Genomic DNA, 27,847 nt, shown 5'->3' on the forward strand with positions numbered 1-27,847 from the left:
ATTAATCAGCTAATTGCTCTTCAGTCTTAATGGTATCATTAGAGCCTATAAGTTTTTTGAATTTCCAAGTCCAAGTTTCAATTTAGCACTGATCATCTTCTTCACAATAAACCGATCAACTTTTTCTCTCAAGGTTGGATTTTGTATCAGAGACAAATTATACAACATTTCTCTATCGGCTTCATGCTTTTCTTCCAACGTTGTGGTATTCCCATAATCAATATCGTGTCTCATGCACACTTTATCAACTCTATTGATTGGTTTACTCCAGGATTTAGGATTGTCTGCCTCATCTAATCTTTTATCCAAGTTTGTGCCTGGACCACAGAAAGAATACCCTGGAAGATGTAATTCCCCTGGTATTCCAGTAGTTGTAAATTTACTTCCTGATAAAAACTTTTGTATATCTCCTCCGAGTTTGTGTTTGAAGATAAATTGATTTTTTTTTGAACCACACACCGAACATATACCTTTTTGTATAACCCTGTTATTTTTACTTTTAATATATGAAATATTTTTAGTATTAGTTTTCTTTTTACATTTGAGACAATAACTCATTTATTTATGAGAAAAATTCCTGCAGAGTGCAAAAACCTTTTTAGTTTCCAACATGCACATTTGAATCTTAATTTTTAAAACATAAAGAATCCTTAGAAATGCCTTCACTCTCTCCTCCATTTATTTAAGAAAAAAAATAAAAATGAAAAACTTGAATTAAAATGAATATCTTGTCGATGTCAATATTCTTGTCGAAAGTATTGCAAATAGACTTGTCAATTCTTTGTTTTCCTCCTCGGTGGGTTGAGTTATTTTCTGTAATACCACCAATCTTTTTTGAATCTCACTGGTTTCCATATTTTGATATTTATTTTGTCTCGCTCTTTCCTCCCTCTCCTCCCTCTCTCTCTCTTCTCCCTTTCATCCCTCTCTCTCTTCTCTCTTTCCTCCCTCTCTCTCTTCTCTCTTTCCTCCTTCTCTTTCTTCTCCCTCTCCTCCTTCTCTCTCTTCTCCTTTTCCTCCTCTTCCCTCTCTTCTTCAACTCCTTCCTCATCCCTTACTATCCTTGAATCGCTTACACCCCAAAGAATATTATACATATATTCATCAGGATTTCTTGTTATTCCTGTATCCAAAATAAATTTTTTTACAACAGGAAACCAATAAAATTTCTTTTGAATTTCTAAAAGAGCCTTACCTTTTCTTAACTTTATAATATTTTCATTATTAAACATTCTAATTAAATCTAAAGTTGTCGGTTTATCAACATCAGCATAATGCCAATCTTTTATTGAAAATACCTCATTCTTATGTTGTAGAACATATTTATTAAAATACCGAATACCCTTTTCTTGAAGGTATGCTTGGACACAGAAATGATAATTTTCTTGAAGCCTTCTTGCTGTCATTTATGTATTAGAAATATATGTTAGAATAATATTATGCCACGAAACACCTCCCCATCTTCCCATAGTTAAATCATTTTGTATTTCCTTACTTATTATGTATAATCCTGTTTTTTCTGTTTTCATGAGATAAACAAGGGCAAAACCATTATTATATTTACCCTTATTAAATTCTTTTATTTGTTGTTTACTAATCGTAGCCCCACAAAACTCATTCTCGATACCAAGTGGATAATATTCTTCCTTACGAGACTGATTTAATTGTTCCAGGTCTTCGAGGTTAATTTTAAATGACCAATTATACCCTAAATCATTCATATCATAATATGATTCATATCATAATAATCTAACAAACCCCCATTGTTCTATTCTCATACAAACGATACGCCCTTCTTTATAAAAAAATTATTTTAATTCGAACTGTGAATTCTGTATGACCTGGAGATAATATCAACACTTCTGTATCTTTGGAATACACGGCTGTTTTATTTAAGTATATATATATATATATATATATATATATATATATATATATATATATATATATATATATATATATATATATATATTGTGATAAATCGCTTAATCTCACCAAGTCATTCGCGTCAGTCGGGCTTGGATAATTTTTTTAAATTTATAAGCATTTTTCATGTTAATATTTTTAGTTATATTATATTTATGTCGTTCAGCCTGTGCCTTTGTGTAATAATTTGATAAATCAATATCCAGTTCTTGAGATACACCAAAGATAGAACCATCTTTACCAACATAAGTCATTTATATTAGATTAAAAATAATATCATAAAATTTTTTATTTTTGTTGAGTTGAAATAACACATATAGACATAATTGACCACAACACTTGGAATTTAATTCTTGGACTTGAAATGTTTGATAAACACCATTCTGTAAGAATTTTATGACTTCAACAGGTGGTGGAAGACCAAAACTATCAAAATAATATTTGTCTTGACTATTAAAAACACAAACCCAATGAGAACCGTTCCCATTATTATCTTCTAAGTTCAGAATAATATTCTTTGTATGTTTCGGCACATTTGTTAATTCATCTCTCATACAAATAACCACATTATGAATTTTTAATTTCTTACAATATTTGACAAGTTGTAAATTTGATGTTGTATTCTTTCCAAATTCTTTCAACCACTCATCAATGCTCATTTATTTATTAGAAAGATATAATCCATTACCTCTTTTCGTTAATTTTACACCTGCTTGTGCTATAGAAGAAAGCATATCTCCAACAAACAATCTCGCTTTATCAGGCAGACCTTCAAGTTTTTCAGCAAAATCTACAATTACACCACTTCCACTAATTTGTTTCTCCAACTCTTTGTGTCTTTCCAATTCTTTTTGAGCCTGGAGTTGAGCCTTCCTTTCGTTGGCAGTTTTCACCGCTGTTGAAATACCACCCGTCAATGCTCCAACCGCACTTAAACCAGCAAATAAAGGAATTAGAAATGGGAGAAATCCTCCACTCGTCTCTCTTATTAAATATTTTTTCAACATTGGTTTTGTCATTTTAATTTTAAGTGAGCCAGTGTCATTCAAGATTTTAACCTGTTCTCTTGTGAGCAAAACATCAATTCTTACTGCTCCTTTTCTCTGAATTGTATTAACGTTAATCGTACAAGGCTTTTGATTTTGAACACAAGATGATAGTTTATGAAGATTGATTTGATTAACATATACCCCAGTTGGTACTTTGCCACTTATTTATTTGACAAAAAATTATGTGAGACTAATCATCACACCATTATCTGTATTAATCTGCAATTCTGTTTCTTCCAAAAGCAAACAATATGTATCAACTTCTTCACTCTCTCCTCTTTCAATATATAGGGAAGTATCCACTCGATTAGACTTTATAGTTTCCTTTTGAGCGCTCAGGTCAAACGCATAGATTGTATACAAACTTTTAAATGCTGTCATATCCAAAATAGGTTCTTTATTTCCATTACTTTCACACACCTTTTGGTAAGACTTGTATGCTTCAGCAAAATCATTTTTTTCCCAATTAATTTCCAATCTATCTCGTGGATAAAATGTTCCATCTAGAGAAACGCGAAGTTGTTTCACCTTAGCATTATCACTCAATGCATTATTTTTATCAGTTGCAGTATCACCATCTGGCTTTTTAAAAATCATCCACAGATATCGTGGCTTTCCTTCCAGAACACCCAAATTCCACGTGTAAGTAGTTTGGTTGAGTTTAACGTGTTGACATCTTCTTTTGAGGTATGATACACTGAGTGGTTTCTTTGAGTTAAGTCTTCGATTCAACATCTCTTCTGTTTTAAGATTAGGAGTATATTCACTGATATACCAACTCATTTCCTCAATTACAAATTTATTCTGTTCACCAAAAGCACTACCAACACCAAAAAGCAATCTATTTTCATTATCATTCCTTTGTAGTTGAAATCTAATTTTAAGACCATACAGAACTTTATCATGATCACAAAATCCAAATATACCTTTAAGAGGAACTGCCACAGTAAAACTATTTTCTGCTTTTGTATCATCATTATACATTCCTTTCCTTTGAGTATATCCAGGGTCTGTGTTTGTTCCCGTTGACATATCAGGAATAAAACCTTCGACAGACCCCTTTCCCATTCTATCACTGAATGTATAGAGTGTAAATTTCATCATTTCAGATACAGCAGAGACATAATCAACCGCTTCAACTTCTTGTGTTCCAATATACAAACGCACACTATCAAACATTTTCCAGAAGAAATCATTTACAAGTGTAGCGTTTGTGTTATTCCCAGCTTTAGTGAATTTAAATTTACACAACAAGAAACTTTCGGAGAGATTCAAATAGGTTTGTTGATTATTTATTTCAAAACTTTTTGTACCATTCGTATTCCAGTCTGTTCCAGTTATTGCATTTACTTTGAAGTAATCTTCTTTTTTAGTGGAGTTTGAGATAATAATAGTATCATCCAAATCATAGATACTATCAATTGCTTCCATACTTGTATTTATTTAGGAAAAAAGATGTTAAAACTTTTGAAACCCTGATCCAAGTATTTGAATTATTTTCTGTCGTTCTTGGGGGGACAACTGAGTTTTGCTTTTCTTAATTTCTTTTATTGCTTGTAATTTATGAGATTCCTTCTGAGCATCTTTTATACTCCTTACAGCACCTGCTACATTTCCCACAGCAGAAGCAGTTGAACCAATTAGATCTTTATGTTTAAGAATAGTTGAACCAATACCCATGAGAGTATCAATTATCCCATCTCCTCTAAATTGATGTCCAACACCCCTTTGTCTCTTAGGTTTATAGTATCCTCTACCAAGATACATACCTTCACCCTTGTAGTATGGGGAAAGGAACATCCCATCCCCTGTAATTATTTTATATTTTCCCAACTCGTGTTTCCTCACAATAACCATCGAATTTATTTATTGGAAAACTTCACGTAGGTGAATTCTGACGGATATAACTTCTCCATTTAAAGAAATCACACGATTATCTTGGTCGGTTATCCTAAAATTTACTCTGTGTATGGTTTTTCCTGACACAGGGAGATAAACCAAATTTTTGGGTTCCATATTGAATTTATAACCAATTGGGGTTGAGTATGCGCTGAATGAAAATATTGTATTTGTTTTTTTTTCCATCATTATAAGCACCATCAATCAAATCACAGTGAATTAACACTGAATTTATTCCTGAGGATATTTGAATGACATTATCACTGTAAAACGTCCCATTAGTTTCAATCTTTTTTGAGGAGAAACCCAATAATTCTCTAAATGAATTATCAATTGTGAAATCAACCTTGTAGTTATTTTTAACTTTAATCGTTGATTTTGAAGTATGTTTTTGAATGTTTATAACAATATTTTTGGTTCATCACCCTGTTCTTTCATAAGACGAGCAATTTCGGAAGATATTTGAGAAATCTCATATGCTCCGGGTGAGACTGTTATCGTTTTGTATCCACTTCCCGGATTATAACTAAACTTGTCATTTTTCTCCATCATATTAAATAAGGTATTATAAGTTTCCATGGACAATAAAGATGCCTCATATTATTTTGTTGTGTCAAGTTGTAGTGGGTATGGGAATGAAGATGTGTGGTCGCTTGTTGTGAAATTGAAACTAAGGATTGTGCTTCTCATCTTATTTAATATGAGATAAAATGTCTTTATATTGATATTTATTAATTATTTTCATGTTCATCAACTGGTCTAAAATGGCTGATGCTTCATTAAAACAATTGTTATTTCCAGCATTCTTACTGCCTAACAACAATAACAGTCTATTAACTAATTGCGATGGGTCATTTGGAAGAAAACTAACACCTGAACCAAGGATACTTAAAGCCTGAATAATGTGTTTCTCCTTCTCATTCTTCCTACTTTTACCAGAAAGAATAACCTTATAATTTAGAGTGTTCAGCAGATCAATATATACTCTATCATCATTATTTTCCATATCCAATGGTTTATCAATATACTTTGATTCATCCCTCACAGTTGAACCTTGTCTTCCATCTTTTGTGAGAAGAAACATTAATCTCGGAGTTAGTTTAACAGGGGGTTGAGCAGAACCCAAGAACCTTAATTCATCATTAAATATCAATACCTTTTCTTGAAGAAGATGAAATATTGCTGGTTGTTCTGTTGGAATGAGTCCTGCTTTGGTTTTTGAATCCGCTGAATATTCATTGTTTTGAAGAGCATTCACAATATAATCAGGGGGTCGATTACTCTCTTCCAGTTGTTGAAATAAACCTTCATCATCATATTCTAATTCTCCTAAATGCTCTAATTCTTCCTCCGTCATTTAATCAAAATCTTTCAACATTTGAAGTTTTTTAGGAGTATATTCTACTGTGGGAACTGTGGAAACATCTTTCATTTTTTCTTGGGAAGTTTTTAAAAGTGGTTTAAAAAATTTCTCTTGTTTTCTTTCAAATGCTTCTTCGCCCGTTAGTTTCTGTCTGCGTTTCTTCTTTATGTCTTCCTGTTGTTTTACAACTTTTGAAACCAACTCTTGATGTTCCTTAAATCTTCTTGCTATTTCTTTTGCATCCATTTATTTATTGTAAAATATAATTTATTGAATTGTAAAGATCAACAGGGAAATTTTCCTTTTCTTCATCATTCAAGTAGATGTGTTCAAATAAATCCTTTTCTTTAAATATTTCATCAAATTCTTTATTAACATTAATGCGAGTTGTAATTTCTTCTTCACTAATCCTTGCATCTCTGCTTTTCATACGTTTGCGTTGAGTTTCTTCATCAACATCAAAACCGAATGATAAAATCTTCACTCCGCTCAGATATTTAATAATTTGTCTCGTTCCTTCTGGATTAGTTTCTAATATCCCAACACCACCAGATTTTAGTTTCCTTAACTCACTCTTGCAATGTGAATATTTTGTTGTACCAAGAGAAACCTCCTCAAATATTTGTCCTTCATTCCTCAATCGCATATGTTCCTCCACTGAAATATAGTGATAATCTTCACCTTTTACTTCTCCAGGTCTTATTGCTCTAGTTGTTGTTGATACAATGCGTATCACAGGGTGTTTTTTAAGTAAATTTACAATATTCTCATTTGTACTACACAAGAACCTTGATTTATGAAAGTTTTTTCCAGAAGCAGATTTACCCACAAGATTTATAATAATAGTTGTCATTTATATATGTAATTGTTTATAAAACAAAAAATATATCCCTTAATATCTCATCTTGTTTCACAACAATATATTTATATTTTTCAGTCGTGTGCTTCATGTAATCCTCAAATTTATTTTTACTACATAATGTAGAACAATTATCTCTCCAAAAATTATTGATATCTATTGAATTTAACTTGAATAAAATAAAAGTATTAGCATTGTTTCTGATGGAACGACGAGGAAGTTGAAAGTACGATTGACTAAGAAAAATACAATTACAAGAAGAATGTCTCCCTCTTGTGTAGTAGCTGTCCATTGCCGTTTGGTTTCTCTCATTAACACAATCATCAAAGATAACGAGGTTCTTTTTTGATTTATCCAAATCTTGGGGAGATGGTATATCATCCGTATTATCACTAAGAATACAAGTTATAGGATTTGATTTCTTTGTACATCTCTGTGTATCACAAAATAGTTGAATTATATCTTCAATGTTATAATCATTTAGGTTTTTTTGACGTTTAAATAAACCGATTATATCTTCTTTTTGAAGACCAGCATTAAAACCTTGTGAGAGTAGTTGATACTCTGGTTTAAAACTCGACTTTGTGACAATTATTAAATTATCATAATCTAAAAAGTTGGGAGTAAGGAGCATCTTTAAAAGTAAGCAGGTTTTTCCACATCTGCTTGAACCAACTATGAGACATCTTAATGAATTTGGAAGATTTTTATGGTTGTTAAATTTTATGTTATTTTCCCAAATAGGTAAAAAATCATTCATTTATATATTTGGAAAACAGGTTATTTAATTTATTATTGGCTTTTTTAGAAACTCTATATTCTATCCTAAGTTCAGGTTTAATTTCAAGATAATCCATTATTTTATTTATGCAATATCTTGTGTTGATATTTCCCTGAAAATCACATCCATGAATAATATATAACAACAATCCTTTGAACATTTCTCTAATACGTTCAGTTTCTTCCCTTGTAAGGAAAGGAGTGTTATCACCCTCATACTTTACATTCATTTCTCTAATCAATCTTGTAAAGTAATTCATTTTTGGTGTAAATCTAAAAGAATTATTTTCCTTTTTATATTTTTTATTATCATTAATTAGAAGATAATCACAGAATATACATTGTTTATAGGCTTTTGACTCTGTGTTTAATCCCCGTCTTTCACACGCAGGACAATTCTCAAATTTGTCATATGGAGAATCAGGAAAGTCTAGTATATTTATAAAGTAAAACTTTACTTAAACTGAAATTCATCTATACTTTCAGTTGTATATTGACTCATATTTAATAATATTACCATCGATATCGATATACTTTTTTTCATTACCAGATTCAACGACAACATTTTTTATATTAAAGGTAATTTTAAAATGATCGTTAACTACTATTGAACGAAATGTCATTTCACCTGATATATTAACATCCTTTATTTCATCAGGATTTACATCTTTAGGGTTGTTGAAAAAAATACAAATTTCTCCTTGCATATTACAGATGGTCTTATCTTTTCTTTCTAAAGCTTCATCCATAAGGTTTTTGTTTTTTGATACTTTTTCTTGTTTCATTGCTTTTTCTAGTTTTGAATATATTACCAGAAGGAGAGGAGAAACTTTTGTTAGAGATACTTTAATTGATGTTCTACCAGGTATACTAAAAGCCCTTCCACTGAAGGAAATTGAAGAACTCATATTATTTACCATAATTGTTTTTATCCAATAGTTGTTATATTTATCTTTGTTCAATTTTACATCCTTGACATATTTCTCAGTATCTTTAACAAATGAAGAGATTGATTGAAACTTGTCTTTTGTGTCTTGAAACATTGTATTTATTAAGTGAAAAAGTTGGAGGATAAAATGGTTTTAAGCACAGATTCACCTGTAAAATAAATGAAATTTTCATCAAGAAAATTTTAGTTTAAGCAAAGATTTATTATATAAATATGGTGAATACAACATACTGCGATATTTGTAATCACAAATATAAACATTATAGAAAACACCTCTGAACCAACAAACACACATTTAATCTGTTTCATAAAATATCTCCTCTTGAGTTGGAAAGAAAACATTGTGATATCTGTTCAAAGGATGTTTTGAAGAGTAGTTATAATAGACATCTTCAATCACAAAAACACAAGAAAAATGAGTTTAAAGTAAAGGGAGACTATTATATTGAAAACACTGATGGGGCATTTAAAGGGCATATAAAAATAAGGATTTTTCAATTTAGAGAACCCGGTCCATCATCAATAGCTGAATCAATTGAAATAGTGAAACCCGATGTTGAAAAATTTATTAAAAAGACATTAAAAGAAATGAAAACTTTAAAGTTTTATATGGGAGTGAAAATGAATATGAAAAGACAAGATGAAGAACATACTCCTTATATGAGAACAGATCTTCATTTTATAACATAATTTCAAGATTTTTTGAATAGTGGGGTTTATGAAGAACTATCAAGACAAGAGGAGGATGTTGATAATACAGTGGTAGGAAGTGGATTCAATATTAAAAAAATCATCTTTTTAGATATACACATTCTAAAATCAAACCCTCTTAAAGCTTCTTCTTATATTGAATTACCAAAAGAAATAAAACTAAAGAAGGCAGTTGTTAATATTAAGAACAATGATAATAAATGTTTTCTCTGGTCTGTTCTTGCTCACTTTCATCCACCAAAATGTAATTCAGAAAGAGTAAAACAATATATGAAATATGAGAATACCTTGGACATTAAAGATTTTAAATTCCCAATGCCACTAACAGATATTCCTAAATTTGAGAAAAAGAATAATCTTTCTATTAATGTATATGGATTAACGGATACAAACAAAGTTCAAATATTAAAAATTTCAAACAACTATAAAAATGAAGAAACACACATTGATCTTTTATATTTTAGTGTTGGAAAGAATTCACATTACACATACATCAATAATTTATCAAGATTAATCTCTTCTCAGGTATTCAGAACAGCAAACAAAATATATCCTTGTAAGCGATGTCTTAATTCATTTCATACAAAAGAACGATTAGAACAACATTCAAAATATTGTAGTAATCATAAATCAGCTGTAATTACAATGCCTAAACCTGGTGAAAAGATTTCTTTTGAAGATTATAATAAATCTATCATGCACCCATTTGTGATATACGCTGATTTTGAGTGTATCCTTAAAAAGATTAATACTGCTTCTCCTAATCCAAAAGAATCATATACAAATAAATATCAAAAACATATTCCTTGTGGTTTCTGTTATTATATCAAATCATCTGTTGGAGAAAAGTATAACAAACTTGAACATTATCGTGGAAAAAAAGCTTCACAAGAGTTTGTAAAACGATTAGAAAAGGATTGTATAAGACTCACTAAATTAATGAAAGAAACAAATGAACCGATGAAATTAACCAAAGAAGAAAATTAGAATTTAGAAAGAACAATATCTGCCATATTTGTGAGGAGGAAATTGAGGAGTCTAAAGTTAGGGATCATTGTCATCTTACTGGTAAATATAGAGGTCCCGCTCATTCCTGTTGTAATCTTAATTATAAATTACCTTCTTTTATTCCAGTCTTTCTTCACAACAGTGCCAACTATGATACACATCTATTTATAAATGAACTTTCAAAAACACCAGGGAATATTTCTGCCATAACAAACACAAGTCAAAAGTATATTTCATTTTCAAAAATGATATTCACAAAACCTTTAACTCGTATTAGGTTTCTAGATTCTTACAAGTTTATGGGAACACCACCAGCCTACCTCGCATCAAATCTAAGCTCCACGGACTCTTTTCCAAATCTTAATTCATTCTTTCCAAAAGAGGAAATTCTCACTAAAGAGGAAATTCAGATTAAAGAGAGAATTCAAAGTAAAGAGGAAATTCTAATTAATGAGGAAATTAATGAAGAAATTCTAACTGAAGATGAAATTCTAATTATAAAGAAAATTCGAACAATGAATGAAATTCTAACTAAAGAGGAAATTCTGATTAAAGATGAAATTCTGATTAAAGAAGGAATTCTCACGAGAGAGGAAATTCAAACAAGGAATGAAATTCAAAGTAAAGAGAAAATTCTTACAAGTAAGGGAATTTATCCTTATGATTATATGGATTCATTTATGAGATTTAAAGAAACACAACTTCCTTCAAAAGAAAGTTTCTATAATAACCTTTATGAAGAAGAGATAAGTGATAAGGAATATAAACACGCACAAGAAATATGGAAAATATTTAAGATAAAGAACCTTGGAGAATATCATGATTTATATCTAAAAACAGATGTTTTATTGTTAGCTGATGTGTTTGAAGCTTTTAGATCACTCTGTCATAATAAAAATTGTTATGGATTAGATCCTGCCCACTATTTCACAGCTCCTGGTTTAGCTTGGAGTGCAATGTTGAAAATGACAAAACAAGATATAGATTTAATCAGTGATGTTGATATGCTTTTGATGATTGAGAAGTCCAAGAGAGGTGGAATATCACAAGTATGTTCAAAAAGATATGCTAAAGCAAATAATAAATATCTTCCAAATTATGATAGTGAAAAAGATAGTAATTATTTGATGTATTTTGATGCTAATAATTTGTATGGATGGGCAATGTCTCAATCTCTACCTTATGGTAAATTAGAGTGGGTGGAAGAAAAGGATTATGAAAAGGCTTTGATGAATATTGTTATTTCTTCTCAAGAGGAATTGAATGACGAAGAAGAAGGTTATTATTTTGAAGTTGATTTGAGGTACCCAAGTGATCTTCATAATAAGCATAAAGACCTTCCTTTTGCATGTGAGAAAGAAACCCCAAAGAAAGAATGGTTCAGTGATTATCATAAAAGTTTTAATATTAAAGGTAAATCAACAGAAAAGTTATTAACAACATTCTATGATAAAGAGGGATATGTTTTGCATCAGAGAAGCTTAAAACAGTTTTTGAGAGAAGGATTGAGAGTAGCTAAAATTCATAGAGTTTTAAAATTTAAACAAAGTCCTTGGGTGAAAAAGTATATTCAATTCAATACAGATATGAGAGCAAATACAAAAATAAAATTTGAAGGGGACTTTTATAAACTAATGAATAATGCTGTATTTGGAAAGACTATGGAAAATGTTAGAAACAGGCAAAACATTAGATTCGCAACATCTTGGAAAGAAGCTTCGAGATTGATAAATAAACCAAGTTTTGAGAGAGAAGAGGTTTTTTCAGAGAACTTTTCTGCAATTCATATGAAAAAGGAAAGTATTGTAATGGATAAACCAATTTATATTGGAACAGCAGTTCTTGATTTATCAAAGATATTGATGTATGATTATTTGTATAATGACTTAAAGAAAGAGTATGGTGAAAATGTTTCATTGTTGTATATGGACACTGATAGTTTTATCCTAGATATAAAAACTGATGATGTTTATGAAGATATGAAGAAAAATATTGGAGTATATGATACAAGTAATTTCAGCAAGAAGAGTGAGTTATTTTCCAGAAAGAATGAAAAGGTTATTGGTAAGTTTAAGGATGAGTTGGGTGGAAAAGTAATGAGTGAGTTTATTGGATTGAGAGCAAAGGCATATGCTTATAAGTATGGTGATCAGATTGATAAGAGGTTAAAGGGAATAAAAAAATATGTAATAAAGAAATCAATAACTTTTAGAAATTATTATAATTGTTTGATGAATAAGAAAGAAGAATATAGGAAAATGAATACAATAAGTTATAAACATAACAGGAGCCTTTGATGATAAGAGATTTATTTTAGATAATGGAATAGATTGTGTTCCATATGGATATTGCATGATAGATTGAATAGAATAGATTGTGTTTTAACGATGGGAAGATGGGTTAGGGTTTTTTAAGGGCTACCGCCGCGTTTTTTCGCAATATATATATGGTTAAACCAAGTATTAATCAAACTAAAGAGTGGAGAAAATCTCAGTCTTGGTATATAAATGGAAAACATAATGAATGTGAAAAATATCAAATAAGTCTTATTGAAAAAATAACTAAAACAAAGGTAAATAAAACAAATAAGCGAATCAATTTAAAAACTAGTAAGTTAGAGGATGTAAAGAAAAAAATGAATATCCTTGAATGGACTGAAAACTTTGATGGTTATCAATTGAACAATGAAAAAACAATTTACTATAATCTCAAAATGATATGTGGCTCAGGAGGTGGTCAAACAAGAGCATTAAGAGAAGTTTATCATTTCGTAATGGCACAAAAGGGGTATCTTAAAAAATATAAAGATTCAAATGTTTTGTTTGTCAATATTTTAGATGGGGATTATTGTGCAAAGAAAATTAAACTATTGAAGGAATTTGAGAATGAACAAATCTTTATAGGTTCAATGAGTGAGCTAAACAATATGCATCGGTTATTTGATAAAGAGTGTCCCGGGGCTTAGACGTTTCAGATATTTCTTTAGAATCACCTTTAACAAATCTTTATCTTGTTGTATGGGTTATTTGAATAGAGAGCCCCTAGGTTAAAAGGGGAGACAAATAAATATACCTTGGGATAAAAAGGGGGTTTATTTTTAGGGAAAAAAAAGGGAATCGCTGAAAATCCTCCATTCATTTACATCGGGAAAAGTGAGCCAGAATCAGTATATTCACCCTACTCCCCTTCTCCTTTCCCATCATCTATTTAGATTCTCATAAGATCATGATATAAACTTGTCTCCCTGAGTGGTGCCATAAAGTTGTCTGGCTCATGGACGAAGTGTGCAATTGTAATGTAGTCACCATGTCTGAAAAAGGATGTACTATTGATAGAAGTGTGCTTATTCTTCTTCTTCGATTCATTTGCAACACGTGGCTGAACGCATGGCTGTGAGCTGAGGGGGCATGGCAATGCCGCTGAATGCAGTTCCCCCTGGAGTTTGGAGTTGAAATTTGTGATTCATTCAGGCTGCAGGTGGATAATTCGCCAAGGCATCTTTAACATCCATCAACTGATGCGAACGGGCTGGCAGGATGGCCAGCTTCGAGGAAAGTAGGCACACTCGCTAATTAGCTGCCAGTAGCCTGGGTTTGAATCCCGACCCCAGCTTAAGCCGTCTTGCTGGTGTTTTGCAGGCAGGGCGATTCATCAATGGGTGTGCCGTCCCTCGGATGGACGTTAAACCGGGCGTCCCGTGTGCCGCCATTCGTTGGTGGGCGTCAAATATCCCACGGTGTTCTTTGTGAAGATTAGGCGAGCTATCGCCGGCACTCATCTACAGAGGGCATTGCACCAGCGGCACAGTCGTGCCTCCAGCTAATGATGTTACCCCGCAGCCTTGTTGGGGAAAGAAGAAGAAAGGGGAACCCAGATTCACGTCCATCTGATAAACGGCCCACCCATTGATGCCTCAGACTTAATGCAAAACACCAAGGTAAACGTTTCGAGCTCGGTCGAGATTCGAACCCAGGCTAGACGGTTCAACAGCTCAAAGACGTGTGCATGGCCTCTCTGGCTCGGCCATCCTCCGAACCCATGGACTCAGGAGTCACGTACAAGTATTGATCTTGAACAACTCGTCCAACACGCCCAACTCGCCCAACTCGCCCAACTCGTCCAACTCGCACAACTCGTCCAACACGTCCAACTCACCCAACTCGCCCAACTCGTCCAACTCGTCCAACACGTCCAACACATCCAACTCGCCCAACTCGCACAACTCGTGCAACTCGTCCAACTCGTCCAACTCGTCCAACTCGTCCAACTCGTCCAACTCGTCCAACTCGCCCAACTCGTCCAACACGCACAACTCGCACAACTCGCCCAACTCGTCCAACACGTCCAACTCGTCCAACTCGCCCAACTCGTCCAACTCGCCCAACTCGCCACAACTCATCATAACTCACCCCAACTCACCCCAACTCACCCCAACTCGTACAACTCACCCCAACTCATCCCAACTCGTCCAACTCGTCCAACTCGTCCAACTCGTCCAACTCGTCCAACTCGTCCAACTCGCACAACTCGCCCAACTCGCCCAACTCGTCCAACTCACACAACTCGTCCAACTCACCCAACTCGTCCAACTCACCACAACTCACCCCAACTCGTACAACTGACCCCAACTCATCCCAACTCGTCCAACTCGCACAACTCGTCCAACTCGCCCAACTCGTCCAACTCACACAATTCGTCCAACTCGCCCAACTCGTCCAACTTACCACAACTCATACCAACTCACCCCAACTCATACAACTCGTACAACTCACCCCAATTCGTCCAACTCATACAACTCACCACAAATCATACCAACTCACCACAACTCACCCCAACTCATACAACTAACCCCAACTCATACAACTCATACAACTCACCCCAACTCATACAACTCACCCCAACTCATACAACTCACCCCAACTCATACAACTCGTACAACTCATCCCAACTCGTACCAATTCATCGCAACTCACCCCAACTCGTACCAATTCATCCCAACTCACCCCAACTCATACCAACTTATCTCAACTCGTACCAATTCATCCCAACTCAACCCAACTCATACCAACTCACCCCAACTCGTACCAACTCATCCCAACTCACCACAACTCATACAACTCACCACAACTCATACAACTCACCCAAACTCATCCCAACTCATCCCAATTCATTCCAATTCATTCAACTCATTTTCAACTCATTCCAACTCATTCTAACTAAATCCAATTCCATCCAATTCCATCCAATTCCATCCAATTCCATCCAATTCCATCCAATTCCATCCAATTCCCCCCAATTCCGCCAAATGTATACACGACGTATGTAATAAAGATATGCCCCCCCCACACCACCAAACTTGTGACTGGACGTTATCACTTTGTCCTGTTACCACTAAAAGTGCGGCCGACATAACGGGATATTGGGGAAAGTTACATAGATTCTTCGTTTTAAATGAAGCAGTTAATTTGCAGTGACCAATTGGAGCCAATACACGATTCATCTATAATCACATGATGAACGACCCTGTGTCAAAGTCAGCGCGTGTGACGTAGCGCACGTGACCGAAGCGACCGCTCCCATTGGCTGTGAAGAGGAAGTGAGCAAGAGGCGCGTGACTGCAGCTTTGGGCAATGGCGCTGTTTGCTCGAACGGTGTTGTGCGCGATTTGTCTTGGTTCTGGTGAGACGATTGAAGTGGTTTTTTTTTTTTAATATATATGTCTTTTTTAACTCTCTCGTTCTCGTTACGTGTGGAAATATAATTCATTTCGGAGTGGCCGTGATGGTTGTTCGGTTGTTGGCCGACGTTATGGAACGGAGCTCGCCAGTTTCGTTTCCTCTTTTTATTCTTGTTGACCAATTTGCTTCTCCTGTGTTCTCAGACATCTCGTTCGTGTAAAGTATTTAAGAGCGCATTACTGTGAGGAAAATGTGAACATGAAGTTTTGGATCTTGAAGGTGTTATAAAACGAGGGTTGATGTGGTGGTGGTGGTGGTGGTGGTCTAATATAAAACAATGTCGTTATGCTGAGGTAATCATCGAGTACAGTAGTGACGACTTGTGGTCGTTTAATGATATTTACACGTTGTTGGACTAGTTGTGAGATCTTGATTGGTTAAAAAGTGACGAATGTCGATCTCTAACTTGTTGTCTGTTCGCACTTTGTGGTGATCAGTCGATCAATATCTTGGAAGGACTCACTTTTCAGGCTCCTGTAGGTGAACCCTCTTCGCTGTGTATGACACGTGGCCCCATTGGTGAACGAGGAACAAGATGCCCCATTTCACACCGTATTCAATGGCCGTGCTGTTTTCATTGCTGTCTGGCTTTCTTTGTGGGCCTTGTTGTACATTTCCTCATCAGGCAAGGCTAACATGAGCGTTTGGATCATTTCCATGGACTGCTGTTGTAAACTCGATGCCTTTGCTTTGTGTCTTTGTAGGTACGAGTGCGTGGCCGTACGTGCAAAAAAAAAAAAATTTTTTATATATATATATATATATATATATATATATATATATATATATATATGTATATGTATAGATATATGTATATATATATATATATATATATATATATATATATATATATATATATATATATATATCTCCTTTCAAACCACACAAGCCGTTCCTTCGCTCTCGTAAACTACGACTGGATTAGGGCATTGTGTTTATCTATAAATGCGCATAAGAAATCGAGAAATTATTAGAATACACAAAGTCATCACTATCCGGAAGTCCGTATGTTGTAACCCGTAATGGGGAACACTGCTGAGGATCTCTTCCCCAACGGCCACGCCTACGCAGCAACGTATCCTGTCATTGGTAACTAAATGGCGCCCTTTCCCCGTCGGCCACGCCTACGCAGCAACGTGTCCTGTCATTGGTTTGGTAAATAAATGGCCATAACTTGGGAAGCACTTGTCCGATTAATATCAAACCTTGAAAAGGCACATCCTAAGTTCCCCAGCAATATACCTGGCAAGTTTCAATTCGATCGCACCAGTGGTTGTTGAGAAACAGCGGTCACACAGACACACGGAGATTGCTGGAATTATAGATAGACTAGTACGTGCCCGTAAAAAAAAAAAAATATATATATATATATATATATATAAAAAATTTAATAAATAAATAAAAAGCACATCCTCAGGTCCCCAGCAATATACCTGGCAAGTTTCAATCAGATCGGACCAGTGGTTGTCGAGAAATAGCGGACACACACACACACACACACACACACTGCTGCAATTATAGATAGACGATGATGCAGCTCCATTATGACGTACTTAGATCCTGTGTTAATAAAAGTGTATATATTTATTTTGGGTGAGAGATGTCAATCTGTCTTGGTTGTTTTTCACACTTTAACTCCAGCCTGTGGTTTTTGGTTAAGAAGAAACTGATTTGATATTTGCTTTGCAGAATGATGAGAAATATTTTTGAATTCCTTCAGATTGAATCGTTTTTTTTTTGTATAATAAATTTGCATGGAAGAACACTCAATTGATCTGGATTCAACAGAACAAAACGGTAGGGAGAGGGGGGAAATAACAGCAGCAAAGTTGAAGCACAAAATGGGGAAATTTGGACAAACAATAGGTGTGGGGAGTAATGGGGGACAGGAACTGATGCAAAGGGGGTGTGGTGGTTAACTAAGGTAGAAAAGATCATTGTTTTGGATTTGGGATGATCTGAGATGGTGGTGAACAGCTGTCTTGAACACCTGGAGGGAAGATGGAGATTGAAGAGAATGTGGAAGTTGGTTCCACAGGTGGGAAAAAAAAAAAATTAATGAGTGGAGGTGAGTAGTAATTCTGGGTTTTGGAAATTTCACCAGAAGGAGATTTTGGGGAACAGAAACCAAGGAAAGAGCAGAGGGTGTAAGACTACAAAGGAGGTGGAGAGAGAGAGAGAGAGAGAGAGAGAGAGAGATAGAGAGAGATTGATGGATAGAGATATTTTTCTGGATTGAAAGACAGACATTCAAGGTGCTTTACCATCTTGTGATTTTTGTGTTGAAGGTCTGAAGAGAGGGAAGAGGCTGCAGCCTGCCTATCTGATGGAAGAGGGATGTTATGACAAAGGGTGGAGAGTCCATCAGCAAATGGATAAAGGAGATTTTCCAGAGAGATCATTGATGAAGATCAGGAATAGGACTGGGCCCAAAACACTGCCTTGGGGCACTCCAGCCCTGACAGGGAGAGGAGATTAAATGATTCTTTTGATAAACACATGATGGTTACGAGAATGGAGGAAGTCAGTTGGCCATGTGTGGAGTTTGTCTTGGATTCTATCGGCAGACAGTTCAGAGAGCAAGGTAGGATGAAAGACTTCATCAAAAGCTTGAGAGATGTCCCTGATCTCATGCCTGATATTGAGGGCCTCCATCCATTGTTGGGAGAGTAGGAACAGCATGTCCAAGGTAGAGTGACGTGGTCTGAATCTGAATTGATGATCTGACATGAGGCTGTTGCAGAAAATGAATGATTTTAGTCATGAAAGGATTCCATGATCTTTCTGATTATTGAAAGTGAGTTAATATGTCTGCAGTTAAGGCTATCTGTTTTTGCACTTAAAAAAAAGAAAAGTCAAATGCAGTGATGTCAGCTGATTTCTCAGCAGATGGAAGATGACCTATGGTAAATGAGAGGGAGGAAGCACAAGAGAGGCAGAGCAGGTTTTTAGGACACGTGACTGATACACTATGGAAGGGGATCATACACCAGAGACTGACTTGACAAGGCACCACCACATGTTTGAGGAAGGAGACAAGTTTGAAAGCTCATTCTTGAGATTGTAAAGATTTTGTTTTCTGGCTCTCATGAGGGTAGACACAAACTTATTGCGGGCTTTGTGGAATGATCTGAGGTTGCCTTGGGTCGGATTTCTGTTTTTTCCAGGAGGTGAATGCAAGTTGTTTTATAGCAACAGCCTCACTACAGGATTCAGAGAACCAAGAGTGAGAGGATGGGTAAGATAATTGAAGACTAGATAGGATTAATCTGCATAAGAGAGAGCAGGTGTCTGGAAGAATTCCCAGGCCCAAGCTGAATTGATATCGGCAGTGGTGAATAAAGGAGAACAGTTCTGAAGTGTAAAACAAAGAAAGAAATAAAAAAAAACCTGCGAATATGTGAAGCACGAAAGTGGAAACAGGTGGCACTTTATGGTCCGCAAATAGCGGGACAGCTAATGTGGAGGTCTAACAATATACAGGTAGTCGTCGACTTGCGACTTATGCGACTTACGACTGTTCGACTTTACGACCAGTTTTTTTTATTTTTTTATTTTTTTGTATGTAAAATATACGTTGTTCGACTTGCGGTCGTAAGTCGACGACTACCTGTATATCCATATATAATTGTTTTTTTTCTGGTCGTATTGCTAAATGGTGGAGAACCCGTTCAAAAATAAAAAATTTATTTTATCTGGATCTTCACCAAAATCGAATCAATTGGTCCTTGCCACACACCCAACTTGCCCACCAAGTTTCATCCAAAATCATCCATAACTCTGAGATGGCCTGCTCTCAGACAGACGGGTGAAAACATAACCTCGTCCACCTTCGGTGGTGAAGGTAAAAAGTAAAAACGCCCTCGATACAGTTCGGAAAATTTAACTTTGATTGAGGTGGAAGGAGCAACTGCACATTCGATTATTACATGTGGTGCAACCCTGATCTGGATGTCTGTTTTGTGATTATCCTGAGTTTGAGTGCACATCCTTCATAACTCAAAGAGTAAACAAACTACAACGAAAAGTGTATATATATATGTATATATGTATATATATATATATATATATATATATATATATATATATATATATATATATATATATATATATATATATATATATATATATATATATATATGTATATCTGTAGGTCTGCACGCATAAAAAGGTCTTTTTTTATATATATATATATATATATATATATATATATATATATATATATATATATATATATATATATATATATATATATATATATATTATGATACACGCACCCAATATAATGTACGTTGCTTTAGTCTGTCCCATATGAGAGCTTCAATCTCCGTGAATGTTTTCTGGTATAGCAAAGATTCTTGGTCTACAAATACAGAAGTCTCACTTTTATTCTTGGTGATTTACCTTCTTCCCTCTCTTTTTCTTCCTCCTTCTATCTTACAGCATTATTAAGGACCTGAAACTTTCTGGGAAAAGATTTTGAGAAGTTGCGTTTTCAAACAACTTCCCCCACCCACCTCCCTTACCTCTTCCCTTTCATATTATGTACATGGTGATTTGACTGTACTGATACATGGTGCAAAATTGCTGTTGGTGATAGCCTGCTTGTTTGCCTTTCCCATCTCTGCACTTAAATATGCTTCGAGCCCATTTACAAAACTAGACTGTCCAGTTGTCTTTCCCACTCTTTACTGATGTTCTTTTAATTCATGTTAAAGTCGCACAATCGGAGCAAAGTTTCCTTGTTCCGTCTAACTTGTATACAGGAAACCAAATATCCATCCATCCATTGGGACCATATTCTGTGCAGAGCGTTGGTGCTGCCTAAGCAGTCTCCTTGGCGATTGGGCACAATCCTGGACGGGTCGCCACTCCAACACAGGATACCAGCAAGCTGGCACTCATTTTGCCGACCTCAGAAGGATGACAGGCAGAGTCATCCCTCTCTGGTATTAATTCAACAGCTGAATGGGATTTGAACTCGGGATCCGAGGATCCCAAGCCTACCACCCTAACAATTGAGCCAACACCAGGCATATAAACCAAATATGACTGGCCTTTACATTTGTCTGTGAAAGCACTTATTATAAAATGGTGAAATAAATTATATAACAAGTTAAAACTAGAATGGCATTCGTAGAGTGCATAGTTTCATCTCGCATGCTCATTCTGAACAATCCACTGCTATTATGAATCTACTGAACTGAACAATCTGAATAATCCACTGCTGAAATCCACTGAACTCTGAGCAATCCACTGTATCAACTGATATTATGGCCCATGCACCATTTTTTGCCAAACATTGCCATTAACTGTAGATTTATTGATTAATTATTAAGATAATTGCGAATACAACCCGTCGCTTCGCTGACTGCAATGTGAAGGGTGGGGGGGGGGAGGGAGAGGAGAGGAGAGGAGGAGAGAGGAAGCTCTGGAATTGGGGGAGGTAGGGAGAGGCAGGGAGAGTGATGCCTCACCAAATGTTGCTATACACTGTTGGAGGGAGGGGTGTGAGGAGTGGTTGAGAGAGAGACAGACAGGGGGGAAGGGGAAGAGAGAAAGGTGAGGGGTGGAGGTGGCGTTTGCAAAGAGAATGATGTGTTGTGCTTAAAGATCGAACACGCACATACATTTCTATTTTTTTTTTTTTAACTTGTCAGGAGAGCTTTACACACAATGACGCAACAAAGTTTGTAAAGTAATCTGCTGGCACATCTGAAAAACCTTTGATATCCTAGTTCCCGAAAACTTGTGGGAACATGAACCAAAAGTAAACTGAATATGGAAGTGGCGCTCATGTATGACTTGATAATCCCATCGAGTGTGAACATCGAACACATAGCATTGTGACCAGATATCATAATTGGGTACAAAAAAAGAGAAGGCATTGAGTTGTTGATACTTGATACCAGTGATTTTGGACTAAACTATGCAGAAATCAAGAAAATGACCAAACACCAAGACCTCAATAATGAAGTGAAAAGATCCTTGAAGCTGAAGAATGCCAAAGAGTTGTATGAGTGATAGTTGAAGCTGCAGGAACGATGACAAAGAACCTCAGATATTAAAAACCATTCGTGGGAATATTGCTACAAAAGAACTATAGTTGTAAGCGATCTTGGGCTCAGCGACGATCCTGAAGAGAGCCCTCGGCAGAAAACTTTGAGAAAATTTTTTTTCACAACTTTATCCATGAATCGTGACCTCTTACCAAAATGAAGGTGGACGCTTTGAGCCCACCCTGGGAGGACTGCATGCCACATTCTGAAACCCGCACATGTACATACCAATCGGACACACGCACACACACACACTTTGAGATCTCCTAGGTCTCTGTTTCACGTCCTGATAGAACCCACCCACATGTGGAGATGTGGGCAACAACAGGCGCACACACACAATCCCAAGTCTTCAACCTCCCCCCCCCACAACCCCTCTCTGCCTCTGCTCCCCCAACCCAAGTCTGTCATCCTCTTCCCTTTTCTTATTCGTCCTCAACCCCCCTCCCCCTCCCAACATCTCAATCTCCCTCTTCCAACTGCATGCACCCTCACCCCCAACTCTCTGTCCTCCCTTCCCCATTTCTTCCTTTTCTTAACAACGTTACACAGGGAACTTTGGTACATAAGAAGGCCATTCGGCCTTTCGGTAGTCTGGGTTGGAAAAGGGGGGGGGGTGGAAGGGGACGGACACATATTCTCTGTAAATGTGCATCATGTAGCATTGCTTCCAGTTTGAGGGAGGGGTGGAGGGGGGGTTGGGTGTTGGAGGAGGGTGGAAGGGGATGGATACAAATTCTCTGTAAATGTGCTTCATGTAGCATTGCTTCCAGATGGGGGAGGCTTCCAGATGGGGAGGGTTGAAAGGGGGTGATGGGAAATGTAGAGTTGGGGGGGAAAAAATGTAAATAGAGAGGCCTCTGATCGGTGATTCTAATTTGGTCATATTGGGTGATCGGATGATCATTGGTATACTGTTTAAACCATGACGGGAAGTACCGGTATTCGAGAAATGAAACGGCACTGGTCTCTGGAGTTGCAGCTGGTATAGGGGGATTTTTCTATTTGTTTGCTTCTGAATTTGTACATTTCGGTGAAGTCTGAAATGGAATTCTCAGAATTGGTCACAAAAGGAAGTTGAGCATCTGTTGACGTTGGCATACCTCAATCAACGTCTTGTTTGTTTTATCCATTGCACTAATAATGCATTCGGTGAACTCTGTGAATCACAAGATACTGTTTTACAAAGAAAATAAAAGGAGAATGGGAAAAGTTCGATTGATGGGAAGGACAAAGATCCCAACAACACTGGTTTAAAAATATATGAATTATGGGAATCGAGCTTTATATGATGAATCAAATATGTTTATTACCAGTAAAAATGCTATGCAGCATCATACTCCTTACTACATTAAACGGGCTTGATTTTCTTATTTGTGGTGCGATGACTGGTGGGTTAATGGTGGTTTACCTAACAAGCAGGACCAAGTTGAGCTAGCTAAACGTGAAGTTTGGTGGCATCTGGAAAAACAAGGACGCGATGAGCTGTTAAAATATCAGGCTTTATGGAATTACGATACTTCTCGTAAATTAACCATGAGAAATGGCATGTGCCATGTTTTCTGGAGAAAGTTGGGTATCCTGGACCCGAACCTCGATCCACGGACTCAAGGTGCGGCGAACACTGATCTTTGCCATTGAAGGTGGACTGAGGTTGTTTTCACCCCTGTTTGTCTGTCTCTGTCTGTCTGTGAGCAGGATATCTCAAAAAGTTAAAGATTAATTCGGACAAAACTTGGTGGAAAGGTTGGGTGTGGGACAAGGACGAATTGATTACATTTTGGTGAAGATCCGGATCCGAGAATTTTTTTTAAAACAAAAGTGATTTTTCACCTTTTTTATTTTTTATTTTTGTATACCTTTCAAGGCTCGTATGAGACCTAACACACAACGCACAGCAAAGGGGGCATGAGACGAGGGGTGTGGAAAGGATAAAACTGTGAGGAACAGAGACATTAGATCTGTGGAAGGGAGAGGGATGGTGTGGGAACATGGGGGTATACGAGATGGACATTACAGGGACTTTCAGGAAGGCAAACAGGGATTTGAAGGAGGTGGGTTTGGGGTGGATTAATGGTGGTAGAAAAGATCGAGGATTTGGATGGGGGACGATAGGTGGTGGTGAACAGCTGTTTTGAAGGCCTGGAGGGAAGAATGGGATTGAACAGAGTGAGGGAGTTTATTCCATAGGCAGGAAAAAAGAGGAATGAAGGAGTGAAGGTGAGCAGTGATTCGTGATTTTGGTGGTTTTACCAGAAGGGGGTTGCTGGCGGGCCTTGAGCGCCCTGCGGAAATATGGTGGGGACAAATCGCAGACACAGTGGGGGGGGGGGTCGAGACCGGAGAGGAGACTGCAGAAGACAAATACCACCGACCTGCCTGTAGTGAGAGAGTGAGAGGCCCAAAGACAGCCTCATTGCAGGAGATGCCAATGATCCGAAAAGCCTTGGTTTCCACTGCGTGAAGCTGAGAAAGGCAAGAGGCAGGAGCACCAGCCCAGAGGGGAGAACAGTACTCCATCAGGCTGCGGACGAAACCTTTTATGTGGTTAGGAGCTCAGGTGGGCCGAAGAATGACTTTGCACGACGGAGGATTCCCAGTCGGCGACTGGCCTGGTTGGAAATGTGGCTTTTCCAGGAAATCAAGCCGACTGGCAGGGTCTCCGAGCAGCCATCAAACTTACAGACTGGTCTCCTATCACTACTTTCTCAAACTTCAACTCATCCTGGGAATTCTTTCAAAGAAACTTGCTCTCCCTCATGCACAGATTTATCCCCTCTGGTCTTCAGTTGTCCTACCCTTCCTCCTGCCCTTGGTTTGCTGAAGCTTGTGGCGAGGCAGTTGTCCTGAAACAACTTGCCTTTGCCTCATGGAAAGCAAACCCAACTGAGGGCAATCTCAGTTCTTTCCACAAAGCTCGGAACAAGTGTGTATCTACCCTCAGGAGAGCCAGAAAACAACATCTTTCTCATCTCAAGTCTGAACTCTCAAACCTCTCTCCCTCCTCAAAATCCTGGTGGCGTTTAATCAAACCTGTATCTGGTGTATGTTTCCCCTCCATCCCCTCCCTTACCTCAAATGGCCACACTGCTGATTCCACACGTGATAAAGCTGAATGTCTAAACTCGGTGTTTGCAGCTAAATCTTGTGTCCTAAACCCATCACTATCTCTACCCACTTTACCCAGTCGCACCCAACTGTCCCTGGACTCTGTATCCTTTTCTCCTGACAAGGTGGAGAGCTTGCTTTCAAACCTCGAGTCAGATTCTGCAACCAGTCCAGACGGCATCAGCCCACGTGTCCTCAAAGCCTGCTCTTCTGCTCTTGCTCACCCTCTCTCTGTTCTATTCACCCTCTCATTTGCCCAAGGTCATCTGCCATCTGCTTGAAAATCTGCTAACATCACTGCCCTGCATAAAAAGGTGCAAAAACAGATCCCTGCAACTACAGACCAATCAGCCTTCTCCAATCATCAGCAAGGTTATGGAATCCATCATCGCTTCAGATATGAAATCCTTCCTCTTCTCCAATGGCTTGATTTCCAATCATCAATTTGGTTTCAGACCAGGTCACTCTTCCCTGGATATGCTGCTTCTGATCTACCATCAATGGATGGAGGTCCTCAATGCCAGACAGGAAATCCGAGCCGTATCCCTGGACATATCACGTGCTTTTGACATAGTCTGGCACCCTGCACTACTCACCAAACTCTCTTCCCATAGTATTCAAGGCCATCTCCACTCATGGCTCGCAGACTTCCTCTCCTGTCGCAGTCAACGTGTGGCCCTAAATGGAGTTCTTTCATCCCCTCTTCCTGTGCAGGCTGGAGTTCCTCAAGGTAGCGTTCTGGGCCCTGTTCTTTTTCTGGTTTTCATCAATGATCTCTCGGACTCTCTGGAAAATCCTCTATTTCTCTTTGCCGATGACGCCACCCTCTGCCATACCATCTGCCATCCCTCAGACCAGCAAGCAGCAGCTTCTTCGCTCACTGCAGATCTGGATAAAATCACAAACTGGTCCAACACGTGGTACATGTTTTTCAATCCAGACAAATCTCAAACTCTCACTATGTCTCTTCGAAAGGACCGTTTAGAAAACCCCCCCATCCACTTTCTCAACAATCCTCTGGAAGAAGTCTTTTCTTTCAAGCTTCTGGGTCTCACTATCTGCCATGACCTTTCCTGGGAAAGTCACATTTCCAACCTCGCCTCAAAAGCCAGTCGCCGACTGGGAATCCTCCGTCGTGCAAAGTCCTTCCTCGGCCCTCCTGAGCTCCTGACCACTTACAAAGCTTTTGTCCGTAGCCTGATGGAGTACTGCTCTCCCCTCTGGGCTGGTGCTCCTGCCTCCCACTTTTATCGGCTTCACGCTGTCGGAACCAGGGCATTTAAGATCATCGGCATCTCCCTCAATGAAGCTGAGTCTTTGGGCCTCTCACTCAATCACCGCAGGTTGGTCGGTGGTCTTTCTGTCTTCTACCGACTCCTCTCCAGCCTTGCCCCCCTGCTCTCTCTGCGATTTGTCCCCGCCACATTTCCACAGGGCGCTCAAGGTCCGCCAACAACCCCCTTCTGATAAAACTACCAAAATCACGAATCACTGCTCATCTTCACTCTTTCATTCCTCTTTTTTTTCCCGCCTTTGGAATAAACTTCCTCACTCTATTCTTTCCCATTCTTCCCTCCAGGCTTTCAAAACAGCTGTTCACCACCACCTCTTATCTTCCCCCATCCAAATCCTCGATCTCTTCTACCCCCGATAATCCACCCAAGCCCACTTCCTTCAATTCCCCTGCTTTCCTTCCTGAAAGTCCCTGTAATGTCCATCTTCTCTTTGCGATGTTCCCGGTCCCATCCCCATCCCTCTCCCTTCCACAGTTCACCTAATGTGTCTGTTCCCCACTGTTTTGTCCCTTCCACTCCCGCCCCTCTTGTCTCATGCCTCCTTGCTGTGAGTTGTGTGTTAGCTCTCATACGAGCCTCGACCAAGGTATACAAAAAAAATAATAAAAAAAGATCATGGCAGATAGTGAGACCCAGACGCTTGAAAGAAAGGACTTCTTCCAGAGGATTGTTGAGAAAGTATATTGGGGGGGGGGGGGAGGACCAAACGGGCCTTTTGGAGAGACATAGTGAGAGTGTGAGAGAGCCAAGAATGATGTGTACCATGATATCTCAAAAAATTATTGAGGATTCTGATGAAACTGGTGGACAGATTTGCTGTGTCATGGATGAATTGATTCGTTTTTGATGAATATCTGGATCTGGATATGAGATTTTTATTTTAAAAACTTTTCAAGTGATTTTTTTTTGCTTACCTGGAATTTAAATTCCAGAAAAGGTATTGTCATCGTGCACCGTCCTTCGGTCTGTCCATCCGTCTGTCTCCTATTTTGACTTCTCCGGCCAAACCACTGTGCCTATCCAGCTGAAATTTGGCAAAAACGTGCCTCTCCTTACTCGGGATTGCAAAGGTAATAGGGATTGTAAAGCTCATCACTGTCATG

At 37.5% G+C, this 27,847-nt stretch overlaps 1 protein-coding gene across 1 annotated transcript in view; it reads left to right on the forward strand.

The window, feature by feature from the left end:
• Nucleotides 1-16,073: 16,073 nt before the first annotated feature.
• LOC147026163 (lysosome-associated membrane glycoprotein 1-like) overlaps nt 16,074-27,847 on the forward strand; it is a 70,681-nt gene continuing 58,907 nt past the window's right edge. Inside the window, exon 1 of the mRNA XM_085881281.1 lies at nt 16,074-16,223. Coding sequence (XP_085737407.1) covers nt 16,175-16,223 — 49 coding nt within the window. The 5' untranslated portion in view covers nt 16,074-16,174. The remainder of the gene's footprint in view (nt 16,224-27,847) is intronic.

Source organism: Eptatretus burgeri, chromosome 5 (assembly GCF_056783735.1).
Source record: "Eptatretus burgeri isolate ZD-2024b chromosome 5, Ebu_testis_v1, whole genome shotgun sequence".
NCBI lineage: Eukaryota > Metazoa > Chordata > Myxini > Myxiniformes > Myxinidae > Eptatretus > Eptatretus burgeri.